The sequence below is a fragment of the Carlito syrichta genome, unplaced genomic scaffold (genome assembly GCF_000164805.1).
Source record: "Carlito syrichta isolate Samal-C Ts95f unplaced genomic scaffold, Tarsius_syrichta-2.0.1 Scaffold311911, whole genome shotgun sequence".
NCBI classification, from domain to species: domain Eukaryota; kingdom Metazoa; phylum Chordata; class Mammalia; order Primates; family Tarsiidae; genus Carlito; species Carlito syrichta.
Genome location: NW_007256007.1, coordinates 543,589 through 571,166, shown reverse-complemented (window position 1 = coordinate 571,166; position 27,578 = coordinate 543,589). Strand labels below are relative to the sequence as shown.

The 27,578-nt window shown below is 40.6% G+C and overlaps 1 protein-coding gene across 2 annotated transcripts in view; it reads right to left on the bottom strand.

Moving 5' to 3' along the window:
- Positions 1-27,578, bottom strand: part of CIT (citron rho-interacting serine/threonine kinase) — a 177,938-nt gene that overhangs the window by 140,571 nt on the left and 9,789 nt on the right. For both annotated transcript variants that reach the window (XM_021718196.1, XM_021718197.1), the window contains exons 4-7: positions 21,117-21,292; positions 15,257-15,358; positions 3,445-3,587; positions 2,461-2,554 (exon numbers count right to left, since the gene is read on the bottom strand). In XM_021718196.1, coding sequence (XP_021573871.1) covers positions 2,461-2,554; positions 3,445-3,587; positions 15,257-15,358; positions 21,117-21,292 — 515 coding nt within the window. The remainder of the gene's footprint in view (positions 1-2,460; positions 2,555-3,444; positions 3,588-15,256; positions 15,359-21,116; positions 21,293-27,578) is intronic.

Genomic DNA, 27,578 nt, shown 5'->3' with positions numbered 1-27,578 from the left:
AAATCCTTCCAGTTAGCTTCCCAAGTAGCTGGGACTATAGGCACATGCCAACAAAGCTGGCTAATTTTTTTTTTTGGTAGAGAGAGTGTCTCACTATGTTGCCAAAGCTAGTCTCGAACTCCTGGGATCAACCAATCCTCCTACCTCAGTCTCCCAAAGTGCTGGGATTATAGGCATAAACCACTGTGACCAGGCTAGATTATATTTTATATAGTATATTGTGAGTACAAAACACATTTAGAAACTACTTTAGGTCCATAGAACATTTGATTTAAAGGAAACATGTTTAGCCCAACACCATTCAATCAAAAATACCACAAAAAGTGTATTTACAATTCTCAACCCACACTTGACTTGATCTAGACTGCAGATTATTGCTCTTCTATAATAAAAGGGTCTCTGCACTTAACACAATGGCTAACATTCCTTCTGATCTGCTTTTCAGGTTCTGGCCCTAAAAGCACAGGGGGAAAAGAAGGATAATATTCTCAAGTGTATGGTACTGAGTACCATATCTCCTTGACCAAAATAATCAGGATTCAGCCTTTGCTGCAAATAAACCTGTGCATCTCTGGTAGGTTCCCCACCTGGAGTGAAGGTTGCTACAATTAGAAATGAAAAGGGCAGTTTGAAGCACTAAAAAATAGAAACCCGAAGTAAATAGGAGCCCTGTCTCTCCACCAATGGCTCTGAAGAGAACAACCCTCAACACAGAGATAAGCCTTACTCTTAATTCCCATTTATTTACCAAGCAGTGACTTAGGATCTTGACCCTAACCTACCTATTTCTGAGTAGGGTTTTGTACTACAAACATAAGTTGTTGGCTCTAATTAATTAGCTTTCTGATACTTCTCAATCAATTGCAGGTATTCTCAACTGGGGTTGATTTTGTCCCTCCCCAGGGAATAATTGGCAGTATCTGAAGACATGTTTGGCTGTCACAACTTGTGGGGGAAGTGTGCCAATGGCATCTAGTGAGTAGAGGCCAGAGATGCAGCTAAACATCCTCTAATATACAGGGCAGCTTCCCACAACAAAGAATTATCCAGATCAAAATGTCAACAGCACCGAACTTATATTGTCAGACTATGCACCTAAGCTTCCATTTACTCCTAACTGCATGAGTTTTTTTAATGCCACTAATACAACATAAAAATTTTTTAATCCTAGGTGATAAAACTTTGTTATTTAACTTTTATCCTGTGCTTTATTCCACTAAGTTCCATAACAAAGTTTCTGAATTGTTTGTCATTTTTGAAAGATAAAATGCTTTGATTCTAATCTAAGACTTAATGTAATGATCAAGTGAACAGATTATAAGAACATACCTGGAAAAAATGATAGCGCTTAGTTTGAGAAACCTTGACTTTGGACAGTATAGGCAACCTATTTTTTCAAAAGCCTGTACACCAAGTATACTATCTCAAGTATATCATCTCAAGGAAGAAAGGAAGGAAAGGAAGGAGGGTCTCAGGTCTGCAGAACAGGCAGGTCAGATGCTGGAGTACAAAGAGTTGATGCAACTCCAAGTCTTTTCCTAACATCAACCTAATAATATCCACATTTCTCCAAGGGGTTAAAGGAAAAATGCAATTCTACATACTGTCCTTTATATAAAGGACTTAACTCTTAGACTTCAGGGGCATTTTGAAGAGCAGTTTCTCTAACCTCTTAAATTGTGCATTTTAATTAGCATCAGTATTTTCTAGAAAAAGAATAAGTTCCTAAGGATTTGGCTAGGTCACCAAGTGGCTGAGCTCTGGAATCAATATTAAAACCTAAGTCGAGTTTTTCTTAGACTTATCCTTTTTTGCATAGTTGACTTCAAAATTCATATTTTACATACCAACTTTATTAGAAGATTTTTTACTTTGTCATCTTTTTCCTAAAGTATTCTCACTCTTAATCTCAATAGTTACCCTCCTGCTGTCCTGCTTAGCACGTGGAATACAGTTTAGTTTTTCACCAAAGATCTAAGACTTAAAAATGACACTTTGAGCACTTGGTTCTTAACACTTAAGAATATTTGGCTTATATGCTCCAGTGACTAATTTCAATTTTGCTGCATAGGAAATAGAGGATTCAAGACACAGGAGGCTACATTTCATCAAAATCTTTTAAAGTAAAAAAGATGATACAACAGAAGACACTCTATAACAAGAAAGGAAAAGGAAGGGAGAAACAAATTAAGCATTTTCATTTCTTTTAAACCAAACTATAAGAATGCTCCTAAAAATGTCTCATAGGGTATTAAAAGGTATTATACAGTAAAAGTGCCATGGTCTGAGAAATAGTTGTGTTCCCATCCCCAACCTGTCCCTCAAGGAGTCATACGGTGGCAGATGAAGACTCCAGAAAGTTGGCTTGCCATTTTGTCCCAACATTTCTCAAATTAATGAGGACCATAGAACACTTTTTAGTATAATTTCTATTAACCTATCTCACTCTATTTTTGTTACCATCGTGTTTGAGTTCATTTTAGCTACTGATCCAAAATCCACCAGCTTGATGTGTCCTGTTCGGTCAATGAGAATGTTCTCAGGCTTGATGTCTCTGTAAGAAAATCAGGACCATGAATTAGGTGTTGTCTTTCCCATGCCAATCAGTAAGCAATTACTACCCTAGAATTCCAATTCAGCCAAGAATCTTAGTTTATGTATTCTGCTATACAGACCTCCTCTGTTGATGGATATAAGTGATTAACATATATTTAGCAAAACAAATTTAATTAAAAAGATGGAAAGAAGGAAAGGAGGGAGGAAAAGGAGGGAAGAGAAGGGGAGGGGAGGGGAGGAGAGGGGAGGGAAACATATACATATTATTCAATGAATTCTTTCTTCTAGAAACACATATTTTACATTACAAAAACTAAAGCCAAAAGAAGCTAGGAAATTTGTCCAAGGTCATGTGGCTAGCCTGTGGAAAAGCTGAGACTCTGTTTTAGATTTTGTGATTCCTGGTCTAGCCATCATTGTATTCCCACAACATTCTCAGATATACATAAAATATCAGATGAGTGAAGACATGAAGAACCATTTTATCAACTGAAGATTCTGTGGACCATTTTTGTAAATTACTAACAGGCACAGCTAAAAGTACAACTCCATGGTTTTCTTGTACTCCTAGGTGGTATGCCATTTCCTTCTGCAAATCAGATTCAGTTTTTCTGTCATAAAACCCAAAGAACCCATGCAAGGGTTCCCAGTCTTATTATGCTTACTAGCAAATTTGGGAACATTGAGATTCTAGATCTATTGCACCGTTTAATGGGCAAACGAAATTGTCTGCCATTTTGGAAAGTTCATTTTCAGCCAGGAAAGACTGGCTAAACATTGGATAGAGTGTTATTTTGATCCTGAAACCATTCATCCACTCACTTCCATGCAGGAACTGTTACGTAATAAAGAAAAATCCTCAGTATGCTACCAGAAAGTCTCACTCACCGATGTACATATCCCATTTGATGAACGCTGTGAACAGCCAAAATCAGTTCGGCTAGGTAAAACTGAATCATATTTTCATCTAATTGGTCCTCATATCTATTCAAAAGTGACAGCAAGTCCCCTCCAGGCTGATATTCCATGACCTGTATAGAATGTCAAAGTTATTAATTTTTCACACACCCCAAAATAGGAAACACCTCAATTAGACCCTCAAATCCTGCCTGACATGTTATAATTACGACGTCTCCACAACGCAATGAAGATGTGTAAGACATATTGTAAGTCACGCAGGGTGAGGTCCCTGCCCTAAGGAAATTACATCTGTTACCCAAAAGAATCAATATAATGAAAGACTAGTCCCAGATACCATGTACAGTGTTTTGCAAGGCAAGCTTGCAAAGTTGAATTAACTCCACCTACTCCCCCACCCATCCAAGTTGACACCCCAGACATTCCCTAGGATTAGGGACACAGTATACATGGATATTCCTAGAGGGCAACAAATTCTTTTGTATCTTTTGCATTCTCCTCAGCACCCAGCAGAATATAGGAGGCTTGCAATAAATGTGATACAATCTTTTTCATTTACAGTCAGTTAGGAGGCAACTGACAGGCTCTACCAAAAATTTAAATGTGAATATATACCCTTTGACCTAGTAATTCCACTTCTAACAATTTACTTTGCTGCTACTTACAGTAGTTTGTAGATAGATAAATAAATAGATTCCTTGAAGCACTGTTTGTTATAGGAAAAAAAAAAAGCCCTGGAAATCATCCAAATATCCATCAATAAGAGACTGGTTAAAATATGATATATCAAAACGATGAGCTATGATGCAGATATTAAAAACAAATGGATTCCATCTACTCATACTGCCATGGAAAGCTGTCCATGATAATATAAAGTGACAGCCTAAACAGAATAAAGTATAACCTCCTTTTTGTGATTAAAAAATGAATTAATATATACGTAGATGTATACATATGAGGAAAAATCTTGAAGACTATAAAGCCTCAAGTAAAATGTTTCATTAGCAAAAAATATTTTCTATCCCAAAGAACTAAAATTCATTCTCCTTTTGATAATAACCAGGTGATTTCCTGAGTCAACACATGGTCGTGAGGCCAGTTAGCCTGGATGACTTCAGACTACAGTTAGTGACTTCACCAGCTGCCTTTCAGTTTCATCTTCTATAAAATAGGGATAAGACTAATCCCTTTGCAGCACTACGTGAAGATTAAGTAAGACAAGGACCTCAGAGGGCCTGGCACAGTGCTTGGCACCACCATGGGGCCTTCAACTACCATTCAGTTTCCATTCTTCCCCCAACTTTAACTGCATGACCCTTTCTGCTCTGGTTGGCAAAAAGGTAGAATCCATTTTGGCAATCACTGCAACCATGTTATCCCTTATTGAGTTCTCCTGTCCTTTGCTCTGATTTCCCATTTCATTAGCCATGCTATAAATGTCTTTTAAGTTGTCTCATATGCTTTCTGGGAAAAAGGCAAGATCTGAATATACTTCTTAAAAAAAACACTAAATCTCACAAACTACTGCATTCCAAAAGCCAACTCTGGGATGTGAATTCTCACCATCATCCTCCAAACTCCTGTTTGCTTTTAGGCCAGATTTAGATGAAAGCTCTAGACAAGTCAGAAGGAGAGCATCTGCACATAGCCCTAAAGGCCTCAGGCTGGTCCAGCAAATCTCCAGGAAGTCTTCTTAGCACCAGGGCAAACCCAAACCAGACCCCAGAAGAAGCCAGTGACTCGCACATCCTTCTCGAGTGTTCCTCATAACCTGGAAGCCTACTCCATTCACCGGCTTCTTACACACAGCAGATGCTCAACCAGATACTGGACAATTTTATACCTTCAAGTGTAAGATTTCATTTGCACAGCAATGGCTGGGAGAAAAAAACTGATTTATGAACTAACGAGAGGAGCAACTCTTAGAAGGGGCCGCACCTAACATGAATACTTTCTTCCCCCAAGTTCATAGCAGACAGTAGTTACTTGTCCCAGTCCTCAGGAGCCCACAGAAGCCACCTGGCTGCCTGTCGCTCACCCACTCATCCCAACCTGGTTCTCTACAGGCCCTGGGTATGTGGGTGAATGCTGATATGTATGTCTGTTTTAAAGATATGTTGCCATTAAAAAGGTCTTAAACATCCAAAAAAAGAAAAAGGAAAGAAATTCACAGATAATAACAGAAGTACTTATACTTTTAGCACTGAAATGTCTTAAAATAAGAACAATGCATATTTATGATGACAACATCAGTTATAAATTTCCTATGGCTCTGTAGAAGACGTGGATAAAATAGTGAGGCCTCTAAGTTTAAGGCTGAGAAAGTCAAATGCATAGCAGAGCAGCCACTGGCAACTTTTATTTATTTATTTTTTTTTTGAGTTGGAGTCTCACTCTGTCGCCCAGACTGGAGTGCAGTGGTCGCTCCCAGCCACCGCAGCCTCGACCTGCTGGGCTCCGGCGATCCTTCCGTCTCAGCCTTCCAAGTAGCTGGAACTACAGGAGCGCGCTACCACACCGGGCTAATTTTTGATTTATTATAGAGATGAGGTCTCGCCAAGTTGCCCAGGCGGGTCTCGAACCCACAGGCTCAGGCATTCAACTCACCTCAGCCTCCCAAAGGCGCGGGATTACAGGCTGAGCCACCGAGCCCGGCCTGGCAACTTTTAAGAACACAAAAACTGAACACTACTTAGTACTCAGCAGCTGCTCCTGAGATTCTATTGGTAATGACCAGTAAAATGGTTCAGAAAATAAGAACCATCACTTACAAAGACAAAAAGATATGTATTCCTTGCTTCTATTCAGAAGATCTACTTTCCTGAACCAAAAAATCCTCTCCCAAACTAAATAAACCCCCTTTTTTTTTTTTTGGAAAGACAGGGTTTCACTCTGTTGTGCAGACTGGTCTTGAACTCTTGGGCTCAAGCAATTCTCCCGCCTGAGCCTCCAAAGTAGCTAAGACCACAGGTGTATGCCACTATGCCTTACTAATTTTTAAATAATTTTTGTAGAGACGGGGTCTCACTATGTCGCCTAGACTGGTCTCAAACTCCTACCGCAGTCACCCAAAGTGCTAGGTGTATAGGCATGAGCCAGTACCTGGCCCAGTGTTTTCTAAGAGTTTAATAATTTTCCATTTCTTCAAAACCAGGGTTGACTGCGAAAACAAGCAACAAAAATTACAATGGCTGCTAAGCAACACGCTCCATAACATGAGGCCAAAAGAGACACACTAAATGACAAGCTTCTAAATAGACAGGGTCCTTATCAAGGAAACTAATCACATTTTGACCCACCAATGCTATTCCAGATTACCATACTCAAAATTCCAACATTGCACCATCAGGAGTATGTAGTTCAGACATTTACTGAGTAAATTTGGCTATCTCAAGATGTTGCCCATATTTCAAAATTGAACTGGAGTAGAGTTGCTCATTCTAGTTTAAATGGAGCATGTGAGAAAGTTGACTTGTGTGTAGCCAGTCCAGGATTAATCCATCATCCATTTGAGTTAAAGATACAATAAGACCCAGCACTTGAGTACTTTCAGAAAATACTTTGGACTGTTCAAAATGGTACCAAGTCAAGGGGCATCAAAAACATCATCCAAAGTCACAAACTAAGAGTCTTCAAGTCTTCTTACCAGATTACTTGCCGTGAACCAAAGACCAAGATCAGCAGAGCACTATGAACAAAAAAAAAAAGGAAAGTTGGCCGGGCGCAGTGGCTCATAGCTATAATCCCAGCACTTTGTGAGCCCAAAGTGAGAGGACTGCCTGACCCATAGCTTCAAGACCAGCCTGGGCAACTTGGTGAGACCTCATCTCTACAATAAATCAAAAAAATTAGCCAGGCGTGGTAGCACGCGCCTGTAGTTCCAGCTACTTGGAAGGCTGAGGCGGAAGGATCACCTGAGCCCAGCAGGTCGAGGCCACAGTGGCCATGAGTGTGTCACTGCACTCCAACCTGGACAACAGAGTGAGACTCCAACTCAAAAAAAGTAAGTTGCTACCCAGGTAGTGCCTAAGAGTCCATTTATAACATCCAGTTTTGTCCAAAAATGTGACTCTGTTCCCGACTTTTACTACTCAGAGATGCCCGGTGAGGTGCTGATCCCCAAAAAATAAGATCAGCTTGGCTTCTAACCCAAAAAGCCAAGTCCTCTCGGGCAGAGCTTCCCAAGGATGGCTGCCCACCTATCAGGATCACAGGAAAAGGACCTTTTTTAAATGATCAGATGGATTCATCCAAATAACACTGAGTATCTATCATGTGCCAGATACTATTCTAGATATTAGGAAAACAGCAGTGAATAAAACTGGCAAAAATCTATGGCTTCATGCAGCTGACATTCTAGTGGGATGAAAAAGAATTTTTACATATTAATAATAAGCAGTATAGAAGGATAAAGTATGTCTCTTTTCCATCACAACCACTTAAGGAGCTTGCTAAAATAATGATGTGGGCCAGGCTCGGTGGCTCAACCTGTAATCCCAACACTTTGGGAGGCTGAGGTGAGTGGATTGCCTGAGCCCACGGGTTTGAGACCAGTTCGGGCAACTTGGCGAGACCTCATCTCTAGAATAAATAGAAAATTAGCTGGGTGTGGTAGCGTGCGCCTGCAGCTCCGGCTATTTGGAAGGCTGAGGCAGAAGGATCGCCGGAGCCCAGCAGTTTGACGCTGGGGTGGCTGTGAGTGTACCACTGCACTCCAGCCTGGGTGACAGAGTGAGACTCTGACTCAAAATAAATAAATAAAATAATGATTTGGGCCAGGCACAGTGGCTCACACCTGCAATCCCAGCAATTTGGGAAACCAAAGCATGAGGATTGCTTGAGCCCAAGAGTTCGAGACCAGCCTGAGCAATATAATGAAAAAAAATCAAAATTTAGCTGGGCGTGGTGGTACATGCCTGAAGTCCTAGCTATTTGGGAAGCTGAGGCAGGAGGCTTGCTTGAGGTCAGGAGTTTGAGGTTGTGGTGAGCTGTGACCATGCCTCTGCAGTCCAGCCTGGGTGACAGAGTGAGAGACCATTCCCTCCACCCAAAAACACTAAAATTAAAAAAATAAAGATACCACTCATGTTCAACTGCTGATCATAACAATAAAAATTTAAAAATAAGGATTCCAGGGACTAATTCCAGATGTCCCAGATCATGCTCCACAGGTAGGCCCTGGAAATGTGCAGTTTTAAGGAACTACTGGGGTAATTCTGATGCAGCTGGTCCAGCACTGCATTGGGCCCCACTGCCGATGAGGTTGTGGAACCAATATGGCTCCCTACTCCAACCAAATTAAGTTTCTATAGCAGAGATGCCTTTGAATGAAACTCGGCTTTCATGTAGCCATCATGTCTACTGTTTATATTTTTTCATTGATTACATGGAGTCATTCTGCCTATCAAGACAAGATCACTGACAACAAAGGGCTGGAAAATAACCAGCTCATCAGTGCTGCAGTCACAATCCTCCATCCTTGCAAGGACTGGAGATGTCTCTTGCACACGATGAACAGCTGCAGGTCACCCAAATGGTGATCACCAAGGCATAGTAATCAAAGGCCAGGGAGCTAGGAAGAGGGAAGAGTCCCAGAGTGAAACAGCCCTAAACAATGCGGCAACCCTGCTGATGGCAGAGAAAGCACAGCAGCTGACAGATGAGCCTGGCTTGGAGCTGTAATGGACTTGCTCTTTTAAAGCAAAGACTTTCAGGCCAACTGAGACAGACCCTTCTGATGGCAGCAGCTGCAGATGCTAATTAAAGGGCAAATCTTACATGTGTTCAGTTTGAAAGAAACGACTGCTTCTCTGTTGGCGTTTGCTTCTATACCCCAAGTACTAGGATGGCAATTTCCAACTATTGCATTGCATTTGAAAGGAAGGACAAGTGTGTGTGTGTGTGTGTGTGTGTGTGTGTGTGTGTGTGTGTGTGCGCGCACGCGCCCGCACACACACACATGCGTGCCCGCACGCACATGCACATATACACACACACCCACATGTGAATATTTAATAGTTCTTCAGCGCTTTATTCCAATTTACAGAGGGCATCATTAGAGGCACCATGTGCTAGCCACCTCTTAGAAATGTCTCCTTGAAACGCTTGCACATTCAGCATGACTGAAAGGCCAAGAAAATGTAATGATGCCAGTGGCATCATTTTCCCCTCTGCCCAATGTTCCCAATCTTTGGCACCGGGGAGGAGGGAAGGGATCATCCTCTAAGCAGAGTGGCCCCACAGAGACCTTATATTATTCTTCTTGAAGGGCAAGGTGACCAAGAGAAAAAGAGAGAAGGCCCTTTATCTCAGAAAATATGAATCCCAGCCGGACTCATTCATCTATGTAAAAAAATACTTATTGAGTACTGAATCACCCAGAGTCTTGGCAAGAAACAAACTGCACACTTAAACCAGGTAATTGAGGGCCTTAATTAATGAAGGAACTATTTACAAAGGCTTGGATTAGGTTAAGGAAAATAAACATGGGATGATGAAGCACCTAGAGCTAGCAACAGCAAGGGAATAGGCATCATTCCTGGGCCTGAAAGACTGAGGAAAGGGATTTCAGATATATATACTATTACTGAAAGGACAAAAGGAAGAAGCAATAACCAGACTCTATGCTATAGCTATGGGACAGTGGTTCTCGAAGTGAGGTCCCCAGATGAGTAGCATCACCTGGGACCTAGTTAGCAAGGCAAATTCCTGGGCCACACCCCAGACCTACTGGAATTAGAAACTCTGGGGATGGGGCCAAGCAAACTGGGACAGCGTAATTAAACTGTGGCTCCCAAAATGGTAAGACTCTAAATGCACTCACTTAAAATATGCCTCAAAAGACTGAACAAAAAACAACTATTTCAAAGACACAGAGAACTCAAAGAACCTCCCCAAGGCAATAACATACTGAGCAATTGAATTTAGGTCAATAAGAAGTATTAATATCTCATTTCACCAATCAGAAAATTGAAGCCAAAAAGGCCAGTGACTCTGGAGAGACCAAACAAAGAATGGTATTAAAACAATAACTGATATTCTAAGTCTCGGCCTCTTTCTGATGGGCAATAGGCTTCCAAAAGCCAGCTTCTAAAGCAGCACACATGAACATGCCTGTTGAGTTTTGAGAGATGCCTGAAAAATCGATCATCTCAGCCAAGAGATCAAAACAGCACATGTCTCACTGTCAAAACTATCATAAGCTGTCACATTTCACTAAAGTAAACAATGAAGTTGTATTTATTAACTCTCTCCAGATTCCCAATGACAGCAGAGGCTAGTATTCATTAAGGTCTAGAAACAGCCCACTTCCAAATTGTTCCTATATAGGAAAGAAACACAGTCCACAAAACTGCACAGGTGTGGGCTGAAAGCAAAACAGTAGGCCGGGCACAGTGGTTCAAGCCTGTAATCCCAGCACTTTGGGAGGCCAAGGCAAGAGGATTGTCTGAGTTCAGGGGTTTGAGACCAGCCTGGGCGACTCAGTGAGAACTCGTCTCTACAATACATTAAAAAAAAAAAAATTAGCTGGGCATGGTAGCGCACACCTGTAGTATCATAGCAGTGCAAGCAAGAAAAGATGGAGGTCCAAACTTACACAGTGGATATAGGACGAGAGAGAAGAGACAGCCAGGAGAGATATACTATAAGAGGTAGAATCCCATTTTTTAAAATTGATTTTAAAATGTATCTTCAGTTGAACTGCATTAGCTTTACAAAGTAATGTTCAAATGCAAGGGGAGCACAATATGTCAATTTCCCCAAACTTCAAAGGTTTAGTGATATATCAGTGACCAAAAGGCTGGGCATGGTGGCTCATGCCTGTAATCCCAGCTACTCGGGAGGCAGAAGCAACAGGATCACTTGAGCCCAGGAGTTCAAGACCAGCCTGAACAACAGAGTGAGACCTGGTCTCTACAAAAAGTAAAAAAGTAAGCCAAGTGTGGTGGTACATGCCTATAGTCCCAGCTACTCAGGAGGCTGAAGAAGGAGGATCACTTGAGCCTAGGAATTTAAGGCTGCAGTGAGCCGTGATTGTGCCACTGCAGTCCTGACTCAAAAAAAAAAAGGACAATACGTACAATGGAATTTCAGTACTTTACAGTGGCAATATAGATCTAGGATCCCCTTATCTTGCAGCTGAATGTGTTCAGATTCAGAATTTTTCAGATTTTAGAAAGGTAAAAGGGTATATATATTTCATATTATGTAGGGTCTGGGACATCGTCTCATAATCAAATGCACTCATAATTATGCAGCAAAATGTGTGAATAATCATTATACTAAAGGGAATGAATAAAGACTATAAAGGGCCTTAAGAGAGCTTGGGTCAGGTTTTGCCAAACACTGAGTTCAAATCAAGTTTTGCTACTAAACAAGTTACAAAAGAAGAACTTGAGATTATTCAGAGCCCTGGGTATATCTTAACTCCTATGCTAAGTTTGGGTTTTTATATGAAAACTATACCCTTAGCAAGCATTTTACTTCAAAGTACTAAAGTACTTGAGAAGAAAATGCAAACAAAGAAATAATTTCAAGATCCTGTCAGTAATACCCAACTGAGTTACTAAATAAGAGAATAAAAATGTCATTGAACCCAAGTAGCAATGTGCTGAGGCAGCCAAAACTCCAAAAAACAGCTTTATTAAGAATTTTCTGTCAAGCATAGAAGCTCACACCTATAATCCCAGTGCTTTGGGAGGACAAGATGGGAGGACTGTTTGAGACCAGGATTTCAAGACTAGCCTAAGCAACATAGTGAGATCCTGTTTCTACAAAAAAAATTAAAAATTAGTTAGGTGTAGTGGTGAGTGCCTGCCTATAATTCCAGCTACTCAGGAGGCTAAGGTGGGAAGATCACTTGAGCTCACAAGTTCAAGGTCACAATGATCTATGATTTCACCACTATACACCAGCCTGGATTATAGAACAAGACCCTGTCCCTACAAAATATAATAATGAATAAATAAATAAGAACTTTCTCTTCACAAGATGGCAGGTAGAGAAACAAAGCAGAAGCTAAGGATGCTGATGTCAGTGGCAAGATGAAGAGGGGAGACCCACAACCAAAGGTCCCAAAAAAGGAAGTCCTCAAAGCTGGGTGGCTGCCCTAGCAGAGAAACCAGCAGATATTCCCAACCTGAGAGGTATTCCAGCAAGACTGTGTCCAAGTAGATGTCCACAGCAGCTAAATCCACAATTAAGAAAAAAAAAAAAAGGAAAGTTTCTTTCTACGATGACAAAGCTAGGTAGTGATCATAAGAATAGTGACACCAAGGCTGGGTGCAGTAGCTCATGCCTGCAATCGCAGGGTTTTGGGAGGCCAAGGCAGGAGGATCACTTGAGGCCAGGGTTCAAAATCAGCCTGAGCAACACAGCAAGATCCTGTCCCTACAATTTTTTTTTTTAATTAGCCAGGCATGTTGGCAGGAGGATTGCTTGAGCCCAGGAGTTCAAGACCAGCCTAGACAACACAGTGAGCTATGACCATGCCACTGCACTCCAGCCTGGGCAACAGAGCCAGAATCCATCTCTCAAAAAAAAGGAAAATTATACCAAAATGGGAAATAATTATTCTCAAAATGCCCAGATAGAATTCTCTTGAAGATGTAATTTGAAAACTATAGAGCCATGAAAAAGCACTACAGTCAACATGTAAGAAAACTGTGACTTAGTGGCATTGATGAGGCCCCTCTGATCATCCTCATGGCCACCAGGGAGGTAAGCAATAGATTCCTTGAGGCAAGTAGACCATAGCTTGTCATACAGGGCTGGACCATTAAGTCCTCAATGGAGTTCCTTTACACAGAATACTCAAAATGTATCAATACTTCTGCCAAAATGGTCCTTGATGGTGTGAAAATCTCAAAGCACCTCAGCAATGCTTCCTTTTCAGAAGAATAAGCTGTGTGAGACTAGACACCAAGAAGGTGAGCTCTTCAACCCAGAGAAAGAGAAATATGAGTTTCTGGAGCAATGCAAGGCAGACTAGAAACTGTGGAATCTTTCACCGAAAAACCAGAGCCCTTCCTAACTACAGCAAAGTCTGTGCTCTGTTTTGCCTTGAAAAGGTAGTTAATCCTCACAAGCCACTGCTCTAAGCCTCTTGCAGAGTTCTAATTAAAGTATCTGAAAACAATAACAAACAAACATGAGGTAAAACAAACTGAAATCCTGCTGTTTCAAGGGAACTTCTTTTCTGAGAACTAATTGAGAAGTCAACCAGGGGATTTGCAAGATGCAGGAAACACAAGGCCAAGGTCGCACATGCAACAAACATTCTAGAATATCAGCAACCCTAGAAACACACCACAGTCATTTGTGAAAGTAAGGGCTCCACACCTCAGGTCTCAGGGAAAGAAAGCTTCTGAGTCACTATTCAAGAAAGGGACATTTCAGGCCATAAACGGAACGGGCATGGTATTGGTTCTGAAGGAATGTGTGGTTAGCATGAGACCAGACTCCCAATGCATTCAGATGAGAAGGTGAGATGAGGCCAGGAAAACTTCCCTACAGACATTGAGTTCTCAACTCACATGAAACCAAGGCAAATCAACTATTTATTTTAGGTGAAAATTAAAGGCAGTAAAGTCCCCCAAAAAAATGCCCAGTAGAAGTTCAAGACAGATAGTTCATCTCTCTCTTACCCTCATCTCTTACATTAGCCTCTGTAAATGTTTATCTCCGCTCAAAGTAATATAATAGTCTTGTTTTAAGGGCTGAATCAGGAACAAAAACTGTTTCTAGGATACACTTTTTAAACTTAGGAAACAGCCAGGTACAGTGGCTCATGCCTGTAATCCCAGCACTTTGGGAAGCCAAGGCAGGAGGATAACTTGAACCCAAGAGTTTGAGTTCAGCCTGAGCAACATAGTGAGACCTGTCTCTACAAAAAATAAAAATAAAAAAATAAGCTGGGCATGGTGGCACATGACTGTAGTCCCAGTTACTTGGGAGGCTGAGGTGGAAGAATTGCCTGAGCCCAGGAGGTCAAGGCTGTGGTGAGACATTATTGGGCTACTGCACTCCAGCCTGGGCAACAGTGAGGCCCTGACTCAATCAATCAATCAATCAATCAAGGAATCTAATCCCCTAAGAGCCTAAACAAGGCTCCAAAATGAATTCTAGCATTCTATAAGTTATGCTATATACACATCAGGGAGAACTATGCCACCATTCAAAAGAATATAGTAGATCAGCACGTACTAACACAGAAGGCTGTCTGGGATAAACTGGTGAAAGTAAAAAGCAAGTTGAAAAGTCGAGTAGAGAGTAACACACCATTTTGTAAAACAAACTATATACATGAGTATACAGAAATATCTTTCCCCCACAGGGCACAGTGGAGGGTCAGAAAAAACACACATAACAGGTAATATTTGTTTCCCAGAAAGTAGAAATAGAAAAGGAAGTAGACAACTTTCCCTCTGACTTCATGCATACCTGCAGTGGTTGCATTTTCTTAAACAACCATGCATTATCATCTTAATTTCTAAAAATCAAAGCAAGATTCTATTAAAGGTAATAACAAACTGTTCCCCAATAAGTGACTTCTCATTATCACCCTTTAATCCACAACTACAATGCCCCACAACCAATGAAGCTCTTTCTAAATAGGTTAGCTCTTAATCTTTACAGCAAGAACACCAGAGAGACACCTGAAAGGCAAGAAAGCAATTGAATGAATGAGATCGTATGGGCAAGAACCACATTCAATTCTACCACAGGTATCTGAGTATCAGAGTGCTAGGCTAATTCCAGAGAGATGAATGTAAAGACTCACCAGATAAAGGTTATTTTTGTCCTGAAAGGCATACTGTAATTGGGGGATCCAAGGGCTTGTGCTTCGAGATAATATGTTCCGTTCTTCCTCAAAAAATGAAACCTGGGGAAAAAAGAAAATCTTTACACAATTATAATATAAAGAACTATGTATTTTTTTTAAAAAAAGTTCAGGCACATGGCTCACACCTGCAATACCAACACTTTGGAAGCATGAGGCAGGAGGATTGCTTGAGCCCAGGAGTTCAAGACCAGCCTAGGCAACACAGTGAGACCTCATCTCAACAAACAATCAAAAAATCAGCTAGTTATGGTGATACGTGCCTGTAGTTCCAGGTACTTGGGAGGCGGAGTCCAGGAGTTTGAGGTTGCAGTGAGCCATGATCATGTCACTGCACTCTAGCCTGGGCAACAGAGTGAAACCCTTGACTCAAAAATAAAATAAAATAAAGCCCTTTGCTCTGTCTTTAAACTGATGTTTCTAGCTTTAAAAAAAAAGGTCATCACTTAACCTGGCATTGTACAAATTTCAATCATTCATTCACCTACTTTGCTCACAATTCTTGTTAACTCCATACATTACCTGGTCAATTTTTTACCTAACATCTTTCTTTAAACTAAACTCCCTTTCTTTAAATCTAAGTATCTTTCTCTTCTTCTTTACCTTCCCTTCCCGCACAATTCAGTCCTAAAGTCATTTACTGGCATGAAACAAGGTAGGCATCTATGACTTGAGTGGCCCAGGACAGGGTATCAGACCCAAGCAGAGTGAGAAGGGTGGCAACCATGTGTGTGGGTAGCTCAATAAATTTTACAAAATAGGGAATCAAGGGCCCACGCAGGGTGAGGAAGACGTCCACATGTAGGGGTGGCCTCGTATAGGCTATCTGGACCCACCAAGGGGAAGTAGGCTAAGAACAAAGAAAGCAGGTTGTATTCACATAGATATATAAAATAAATAAAATATTAAGAGTGTAATGTCAGAGAAGAGAATTACAAACATGGAAAGAATGCAAACTGAAATGAATGCTGTGAAGTTGGATTGGAATTGGAAGTATTGGTGTGAACTCATGGTTTTCAATATATAGAGATATAGAAATAAATACCAGTGTAAATGTGTGCACATGTGCACGTGCATAACATGTATATAGGTAGGTATATTGTATACAAACACATATATTCCTTAGTGCTGTCCACAGGAGCAGTGACACCTCAGTAGCAATGAGAACACCCAGTGCCCAGATCTTGGCCTCTAAACACCATTTTCCACCAAAAAGAAAAGGGCTCATTGGAAAAATGACTGATGCCAGGGCTGGGGCAGAAAAAACAAAAGTACCAAAAAAGCCTGAGCATCTTTCTGTATCAGAAAGCAAGAAAGTACTCAAAGGATGATAGGGAAAGCAAGAAAGTACTCAAAGGATGATGGGGACATGTCAAAAGGACACAAAAGCCAACCTGAAGAGGTTATAATTGGCCAACTTGGGGACAATTTGAGTATAAAAGTAGTGACGGAAACAAGATTATACCTCACTGACTGGCATAGGAAAACACAAGTCTACAGAGGTATAAATAAGTAAATAGATGCATGGAAAGTTTTATGAAGAACAGGATAGTCCATCATTTGAAAGTATGTCCCCACAAAATACTTATTTAATTACAAAGGGGAAAGGAATCGCTCCACAATGGAGAAGCATAGCAGGTACAAATTTCATCAAGGGATCAAAGTGAGCATCATCAAGAATATGACAAACTGAAACTGATAGTCACCTGTTGGGATGCAATGAGAGGAACAGAGCATCTTGTCTGTGATATCCCAGCCAAAGATCTAGAACCTGAATCTAAACATAAAAAATATCAGACAGATCTAAATTTTACAAAATAACAGGCCCATAATCATCAGAATTGTCAAGGTCATGAGAGTTCAGAAAAGATTAAGGAATAAATCCGGATTTAAAAAGACTAAAGAGGCCAGGTGCAGTGGCTCAGGCCTGTAATCCCAGCACTTTGGGAAGCGGAGGGGTTCAAGACCAGCCTGGGCAATTTGGCCAGACCTCATCACTACAATAGATTAAAAAAATTAGCCAGGCGTGGTGGCATGTACCTGTGGTTCCAGCTACTTGGAAGGCTGGGGCGGAAGGATTGCCTGAGCCCAGTAGGTCGAGGCTGTGGTAGCCGTGAGCATGCCTCTGCACACCAGCCTGGGTGACAGAGTGAGACTCTACCTCAAAAATTTTTTAAATTTAAAAATTAAAAAAAAAAAGGACTAAAGAGACAGGACAACTAAGTGTTATGTGTGATCCTGAACTGGATCTTTTCATTCTAAAAGACATTATTGGGACAATTGATGAGACTTAAACATTAATTTCCTGATTTTGGTAACTGTATTATGGTTCATGGGAGAATCCTTTTTGGAGGAAATATATGCTAAAGTATCCAAAAGTAATACGGTATAAGGTTGGCAACTTTTTTTCAAATGGTCCAGAAAAAAATTACCCAGTTAATCAAACACTAATCTAGATATTGCTGTGAAGGTATTCTGTAGCTATAGTTAACATCTACAATAAGCTGACTTTAAGAAGATTGTCCTTTATAATCTGGGTGGGTCTCATCCAATCAGTTGAAAGGTCTTGAGAGCAAGACTGAGATTTCCCTGAGGGAGAAGAAATTCTGCCTCAAGATTCCATCATCAGCTCCTACCCAAGAATTTCCAGTCTACTAGCCTACCCTGAAGATTTCAGACTTTCTAGCCTTCCATAATCGTGCAAATTAACTGCTTGTAATAAATAAATTATATATGTATATTTATGTAAATCTATTTTGTGTGTACATATATTTCTATGTGTATATACACTCTGTATGTATATAAATTCTGTGTGCATATAGTCTAAGTGTGCACACATATCCTGTGGATATATATTTCATATACATATGCAATGTATGATGTATATATATCAAATGGTTCAGGAAAAAAGTTGTTTATACCGTGATATACTGTACTTACAGCTTTTCTATAAATTTGTGATTATTTCAAATTTTTTAAAAATTTCATTTTATTTATCTATTTATTTTTTTAGAAAGCAGGATTTACCGAGAGGACAGAAAAGTTCCCACAGTGGGAGGGAACCCAAAGGGGTTACCCCTAAAAAATTTAATTTTAAATACAGTTTCTTCTCTTTAGTTAACCTTTGTAAAAGTCACAGGTTTTGTTATGCTAGTTAATATTAAACCATTAAATGTTTTTAAATAGTTTGTTCAAGTACGACCTAAATTCACTCAGTGACAAATCTAACGTATTTGGGAAACACTAACCCAAACCCAATAATTTACCACACCTGATGTGGTGACTTTTCTTTCTCCTGGCACAGAGAAGTAGTCAAGGAAGGCTTAACTGAAGAGTCTACACCTTTACTTGCTCATCAGTGACTCTTTGTCTGAAGCCTCCTTTTTTTTTTTTTTTTTTTGAGTCAGGGGTCTCACACTCTGTCACCTAGGCCAGAGAACAGTAGCATAATCATGGCTCACTGCAGTCTAAAACTTTTGGGCTAAGGTGATTCCTCCATCTAAGTCTCCTGAGTCACTGGGAATACAGATGCACACCACCATGCCCAGCTAATTTTTTTATTTTTTGTAGAGGCAAGGTCTCACTATGTTGCCCAGGCTGGTCTCTAATTCCTGGGCTCAAGAAATCCTCCCATCTCAGCCTTCCAAAGTGCTGGAATTACAAGCATGAGTCACTGTGCCCAGCCTGCAGATTCCATTAAAATAAGCGATCTCTGAGGACCTCTTTGGATTGTCACAGAACTCTAGGTAGGTACACTGGCCTCTCCCAGGTGACAGGCCTTGACTGCAAGACACTACCTCTCCCTATCTCCTTTCTGACATTTGCTTTTACTCACTCCCTGTGCTGGCTTCTCTATTCTCATGCTCTTAAATTCCAAATCCTCACCATAGCTCAGTCAAAGACACTACTTTTCTTTTATACTCACCCTCTTAAGGAATGGATGAATGACTTTAATTAGCAGCTGTATATGTATAATGTTTTTAAAAACTCAGCCCACACCTCACACAAAGTCATTCCAGGCCATTAGCCTGGAGGAAGCCACACCTATTTGAATGTCTCTATTGTTTGCTCACAGTGTGGTATGTGGGATTATTTTCTTTTTACATGCACTATTTCTCATCTAAAACATAAGCAGCACAAGGTCAGAGCTACACCTAATCCCTCTTCCCAACAACCTAGAAACACACCATATACAACAGATGCTCAGGTAGTGTAAATTGATGATAGTTCTTTTTTAGGAGTTGGGAAGCTTAACGGGCATTTTCTACTCCTCTCTTCCAAATTATTTGCCACATCCTGTCACTTTTTCTCTCTGTTATGTTGCTCACATTTTATTCCTGAACACAGAGGCCACCTCATTCTCAGACTCGGACATGCAGCTTTCTGCCTCCCACTGCTCCTCTGACTGGCAGCCACACAGAGTCACTGAAGTCCTCAGAGACCAGATCCCAGTCTCCTCCTTCCAAATGCCCAAGTGATCCCCAACCACCTCACATAGTAAACTGCAACTCAAAAAACAGTCCTTGGGGGAATGGGGAGTTATTGGGCAAGGGGCACAGAGTTTCTGTCTGAGAAGATAGAAAAAGCTCTAGAAACGGGTAGCAGTCATGGTTGTACAGCATTGTAAATGCACTTAATACCACTGAATGGTATACTTAAAAATGGCTAAAATGGTACGTTTCATATTATGTATATTTTACCAAAATTTTTTTTTAAAGTCTCATCCAAATGTCCTCATTTTGCCCCATTTCCCAGTCTATTTATTCTAAACCACTAAACACACACACACACACACACACACACACACACACACACACACACACACACACACATCCCTGCATGGTATTCTAGTACTAAAACCTCCAAAATGTTTCACATGGCCACACTTCTGCCTGGCATGTTCTCATCACTTCTCTCTGCCCAAAACCTACATTCCCTCTCATAACAGAGAACTTGCCCTAACTGTCCCTGGCTCACTCGCATCCCCCATCACAACATTGTTAATGAATTTGCTAATTGTTCTCACCCTTTGTGATACTTTAGCTGGTAAGCACCTGCTTTATATATTTGCATTTTTCCTCCACTTTCCAAGGTTGTTTTTAAACCCTGAAAGTAATAGCTATGTAACTTCAATTCCTTTTGTAAGCTTCCCACGGAGCTGGGTACATTATCAGACACATGATGTGCACTAAAATGTCTGTAAGTAATAAATTACTCTCTGAACTCCAAGGCTGATCACCATCTCTCTAAAACACAGCAAATGAATCAATATGTCTAGAGACAGCAGCCTTGTTTAAAAGAAAGGAAAATACCACAATAGAAAAGATTACTTCTTACCTGCTCTTAAACAAGCCACTCCCTAGCCACATAACAAAGAATTTTATTTAAATTCTACAAAGACCTGTTTTAAAATCAAATACACTTACCCACAATACAAATATCTAAAGTGTGCACAAAAGCATCTGATTCACCCCACCATATGCAAATCCTGAATCCCCAGCTGACGGTCATAAAAGATCACCTTAAATTCATTAGTTAAAAGGCCAATTTGGTTCTAAAATACAACTGTCGAAACATGGTAAAGAAATCAAGAGGAATTTGGGAGCCTTCAAAATTAGCCAACATCAATACAAGAAGACTGAAGAACATGAGAGACCTTTTTGCCCATGAGACTGTAATTAAATGCACAATCACAGAGGAAAACTTGCTCCATCCTAGATAACAATGCAGCAGACTACTGTCTCTGAAAGAACATTTCTGGTACAAAAAGGGGAAAGCAGTGATGTTAAAATGCTCTTACCTGCTCCTGGGCCAATAAGGCCTTCTTCTTCATGACTTTCATGGCATAAATGTCCCCAGTTGCTTTCTCTCTTACCACCTGCACTTCAGCAAAGTGACCACAACCTACTAGACTTCTGATCTCAAAGTCCCTTGCGGAAGGCTGGAGCTCCTGTAACTCAGCTATGGTTTCAGAATCTGCAACAGATAGAAGAGTTACTCTCAGGTAAATAAAGCACTTCAAATTTATGCATCTTTATGAAAGAGAAAAAAGAGAAAGGTGTTCATTCTATGTCTTCCCTCCTTGTCAAAGACATTTAGGAACTTTCTCATCCATCATGAATAATTATAAAATCAGAACAAAAGTGTTTTTCTATGTTAAGTTAAAATTAAGGGCTCCAGAAATTCCAAAGTACTGTTTCCATGGTAGCTATAATTTGAATCCCATAGACTTAGAAAATAGGGAGGGAGGATACAAACTATGCTTTTCTTCTTCCTCTCTGAAGGCTGCAGGGCAGTGTCTGGTCAAACGTGTTTATCAGCATTTCGACTGGTGTATAATGTGATTTTCATTTCAATCAACTTTAGAATTGTCTTCTAGATCATTCCATTCTAACTACAGGTGCTTGTCTTAGTTTTATCCCATTAGTCCATGTATTATTGTCCTTGGACTGTGTCAGCAGCAATAATGCCTTCCTTGACTTAATATGTGGCAGTGCTTAAAAAGAGGAGGAAGGGTTTAGCCCTAAGAACCAAAATGAGTCCTGACATTTGCTCTGCAGGGATGACATCCCACACATCTGGATGGGTTTGCAACTATCTTTTTCTTAGCATACAGTTTTAATTCCTTTTCCAAGCCTAATCTCTCAGTGAGAGGTCCTCAATGTACGAAGTATGGAGTAAATGGATAGTGGATTTGGAATCTAAGATGTTTATTAACATTCTAGATGCATAAAGCTGAGACTCTACTGACTTGCAAGAATGAAGAACAGCAGCATTGACTGACCTAGAAATTTAATCCTGCGTATTACAGGGCAATTGCATTGTATACAGGGGCTGCAGGCCAAAGGAAGGCAAGCAACACCTATAATCAAAATTATCCTGGAGATTTGCACAGAAAGGTGCCATGTTGAAGATCAAGAGACCATCTTAGAATCCCACACACATACTGGAATCCTCCAGGCACTAGAAGGATGGCCATTTCAGTGGCTAGGCAGCAGATAAAGTTACGTGACCCATTCTAGAGTCACACTCCGCTCCACAAGTGGTTCACACAAGGAGAGGGACTGAGTCCAACAAAGGAAAAAGCTGTTTCATACTCACAGTCATTAAGCGACATTTTTATGAGTCAACCAATGCAATTTTATTTGTTACTGCCTACCCTCTTTCTTTGTTGCTTGGGTAGAGCTAAATTCTCTTGGATCAAAACCACATACGATGAGCACCACTGTATTGAGAGTCTTCCCAGTCACAGACCACAGCTCTCACTTCCGTCAGTCATCCTGAGGACACCTGCCTTTGGTCCTTTGAGGAACTAGGCAAGAGTGGTGGGTTCATTTTACCAAAAAGATACCTGCACATGTATTTTTGTTGCAGCTGTATTCACAATAACAAAAATATGGAACCAACCATGCTGCCCTTCGAAGCTGGACTGGATAAAAAAAATGTGGCACATATACACAATGGAATATTATGCAGCCATACAGAAGGACAAACATATGGACTTTGCAGCAACTTGAATGGATTTAGAGTCTATCATACTCAGTGATCTATCACAGAAACAAAGAACAGAGTACCATATGTTCTCACTCATAAGCAGAATTGAACAATTATCATAATACTGTAAGAAAGGGATTGGCAGTAGTAGAAAACTGCCAGAGGAGGAGGGGTGGGATTGGCAGTTGAGGCAAACTGCCAGGGGAGGGAAGGGCACACCTCATCAACAAAGGTACCTGCAAAATGAACATTTGTATACCTAATCCCGAATTGTACCCCATATCTTTAAAATAAAGAAAATAATAAAATAAACAAATTGCTTATTAAGTTATGAATAAAAATGTAGACAATTTTTTAAAAGTGGTGGGTAGATCCACATAAATTCATCATGACCACTGTAAAATATATGGAGAATACCACACAGAAGTAAAATTGAAAGCTGCAGGGTATTTTTCTTCTGCCCTGACAACACCGTGCCAAGCCCTATCTTCCTTTCCAAGTTTCTTTCCAATCAAGTATTTGAGTTTTGAATTATAATTCCCCAAATAATGCTGGCTTGCAACTTTCTGGGTTGAACCTGATTTTATTATTGCTCATACACAAAGCCAATCTCTCTTAATTCTCTCTTAGGCCTTGGGTTGTTTACAAAGTTGCTTACAGCATTGTCCAACTTAATAACTCTAGGTCCATCACTGGTGACCATCAGATATCTCAATCACACAAGGAGGCAGACTGCTCTGCAGGCAAAACCACCACGATACTCTTGGAATTCTGAGAAGCTATTTCAGATCTTCATTTCTTTATCTAAAGGCTTTTGGATGGTTACAGCAGACAGGAGAAATTATAAATCCAAGCCTGTGAGTATTAAAAAAAAAAACCTTCACAACATCTTTCCATACCAGCTGCTTCTGTGACCCCATAATCACATCATCCTTCTTCATCACTGTGCACTTTTAGTTATAATATTTAAGGACACAATGGGTACGGAATGTTGAGGTGGAAATAAAGATCCAAACCACTGTAATAAAATGTAGTCAAAGAATGACGGTCAGATGAGCTCAAGGGCAAAAGCCAACACAGCTGAGTCTGTTACTTCCTTTTTGAAACTCAAGAACCCAATCTTTTGACTCCTAGAATTCCATCTTTCACAGAAACCCTTGCACATATGCCCATCTGAGAACTGTTTTAACAGAAACAACCTAAAGTTCCACCAATAGGAACGTGAAAACAACCTACAAGTCCAACCATATAAAAGAATATTAGGCACAAGTTGAAAGAATGAGGTAGCTCAATCTCCATTAGGGAGTTTTGTCTGTTTTGATCACTGTGGTAACCCAATAACTAAAATAGAACCCAAAATGCAGCACATAGTGAATGCTCATAAATATTTGTTGAGTAAATATATTGCTAAGCAAGCAAAGCTAGTATCAAAACATTATATACACATCACCTATTTGTGTAAAATTAAACAAGAGTAATGTTAGAACATCCATGGAAAGGGGTTGACAATTGCAGCAGCTAGTTGATAGGTACATAGGTATTCATTATACCATTCTCTTTACCTTCGGGTATGTTTGAAAATTTCCAGAAGAAATATTTTTAAGGCACAAAATGAAATACTGTGCACTAAACTAACTGCTGACAGTTGTTGTCTCAGGTAAAATTTTGAGAGATTTTCTCTCACTACTATGTATGTGATGTTCTACGATCTAAATGTTTGTCCCTTCCCCCAAATTCATATGTTAAAACATAATTCCCAACTCCCTATTAAAAGATAGGCTGGGAACAGTGGCTTATGCCTGTAATCCCAGCTACTCAGGAGGCTGAGCCAGGAGGATCACTTGAGTCCAGAAGTTCAAGGCTGTAGTGAGCTATGATCGCACCACTGCCCTCCAGTCTAGGCAACAGGGTGAGACCTCATCACTCAAAAGAAAAAAAAAGTAGGGCTTTTCAGGAAATGACTAAATCATGAGGGCTCTACCCTTATGAATGGGTTTGGTGCACTTATAAAAGAGGCTGAAGGGAGGAAGTTAGCCCCTACCACCATGTGAGAATGCAGCAAGATGATGCTATCTTTGAAGGAGAGAATGAGTGCCCCCCCCCCCAGAAATCCAATCTGCTGGTATCAATCTGCTTGATTTTGAGCTTCCCAGCCTCCAGAAATGTGAGCAATAAATTTCTGTTGTTTATAAATTACCCAGTCTAAGGTATTTATTATAGAAGCACAAATGGACGAAGACATGATATCTAATCTTTTATATTTAACTTTGTATTATGTCTGCAATCAGGAAAAAAATTCTCAAAAGTTACCATTTGTTTTGGCTTGATTTGGAAAAGAAAAAAAAGTTACCATTTGTCCATCAGTACTAAAGTTGTAAATATACAGAAGGTTTTGCCTATAGTGAAAGTAGCTGAAAGAGGATAGAATTTCGTCTATTGTCAAATCGCCAAGAACAGCCCAACTTCAACAATTATCAACACTTTTCCACACAGGTTTTAACATCACACCTGCTGTTTATTTTACACAAATTATATAATACTGTGCTTAATGTTTGCCAGTATTATGGTTCTCTTAGCAATGCACTTAATCAACAAGTATTCACTGAGCACCTAATATATGCCAGGTACTATTTTAGGCACTGGGAAATATAAGAGTAATTAAAGAAGATAAAAATCCCTTCCTTGGTTCTCGGAAGCTCATTCCCTCCCCTGCCTTGGACCAAGGTTAGGGGCATTTCTGTGGGAGATATCCTTCAGAGCTACTCTCTGTTCCATTTCCTCCATCAGTCCTGGAAGAAAATCTCCATCTCTATAGGAAGACTCAAGAAACTTGGGCAGTAGCAGCTGGTAAACCCTTCTCCACATGGAAAAGCACAGCTTATATTCCACAACAGAGACTCAAAGGGAAGGGGGAAAAAACATACTAACAGCAATCACCTGTTTTCAATGATGGCCTCTTAATAGTACTCCCTAGGAAGCTTCTTCAAAAATATGAAACATTTCCCTGAAAACAGAAAAAATTTACATTCCACTAAACTGAGTCCCCTGATTCTAGACAATTCATTGCTTTTAAGTAACCAGGGGACAGTTTCAAGAACTAATGAAGGTGCCTGTAAATGGCTCAGTAAACTAGTGGTGTCATGTAATTTCTTTCCCATCCCACTCCCTACATCAGAATTTAAATATTCAAGAAAAGAAGGTGGGGGCTTATTCAAACAAATACAGAATGATGAGCAAATACTCAGGTACATTTTAAAGATATACAATATATTCAACATTGTTGAGACTTATGGTTATTATTACTGGGTAACATTTATTGAGTGTCTGCACACACCAGGCAACATGATAAGCCTGGTCTGTGCACTAACTAATTTAATCCCCACATAGCCTTCTTAGATAAACATTATTCCCATTTTGCAGATGAGGAAACTGAAAACAAACAAAGTACACATAAAAGACTGAAGGTCACTACAGTGGACATAGGCTGATTTTGCCTACTCAGTATCCCCAGCTCCTTTGGGTAAATGCACATTCTGTGAGGTCCTGGTAATCACGCTGCCCTAACCCCTCTGGGCACTCAGATGAAGCTGATCACAACACTTCACTTCCTGGCAGGCAAATGACCCAAAACCGATCCCGTTAAAACTTTCCCTGGAATTGTATTAATTTAGGAAGTGGAAGATAAACATTGGACAGAGCGTGACAACCAGTCTCCAAAAATAGTGCCCAATGACCCCTGCTTCTTGGGGTTCATGCCCTTGTGCAGTTCCCGCACATGTGGAAGGTAGACAGCCCTATGACTCACTTCAAACAAGAGAATGCAGTCAAAGAGATTCTGCATCCCTTCTAGGGCTGAGCCCTAAGAAATCCTGGCGGCTTCTACTTTTATGGTTTAGGAAACTCTGAGCTGCCATACAGTCTACCCTGCTGCAGAGACTGTGCAGATCAGAGGCCAGCAATTCTTTTCTTTTTTTTCTGAGTCAGAGTCTCACTCTGTTCCCCAGGCTAGAGTGCAGTGGCACTCTCACAGTCACCGCAGCCTCGGCCTGCTAGGCTCAGGCCATCCCTCTGCCTTAGCCTTCCAAGTAGCCAGAACTACAGGCGCACCCACGCTACCACACAAGGCTTATTTTTTGATTTACTGTAGGGACAAGGTCTCACCAAGTTGCCCAGGTTGGTCTGGAACCCCTGAGCTCAGGCAATCCTCTCGCCTTGGCCTCCCAAAGTGCTGGGATTACAGGCTTGAACCACCACGCCCAGTCCGTTTTCTTAAAGAGCCAGATAGTATTTTAGGCTTTGTAGGCCATATGATCTCTGCCACAACTGCTCAAATGCTATTGTCATCTGAAAGCAGCCATAGGTACTGTATAAACAAATGGGCATAGCTGTGCTCCAGTAAAACTTTTGGGATTTTTGGGGGGTTGGGGTATCACTCTGTAACCCAGGCTGGAGTGCAGTGGCATGATCATGGCTCACCACAGCCTCAACCTCCTGGGCTCAAGCAATCCTTCCATCTCAGCCCCCCAAGTAGCTGGGACTACAGGCATGTGCTACCACAACCAGCTAATTTTTTTATTTTTTGTGAGGATGCAGTCTCACTACGTTACCCAGGCTGGTCTTGAACTCCTGGACTTAAGCAATCCTCCTACCTTGACTTCCCAAAGTGCTAAGATTACAGGCATGAGCTACCACACCCAACACCAGTAAAACTTTGTTTACAAAATAGGCATCCCAAGCTGTAACAGAGGTGCCTCATGGAGAGCAAAAG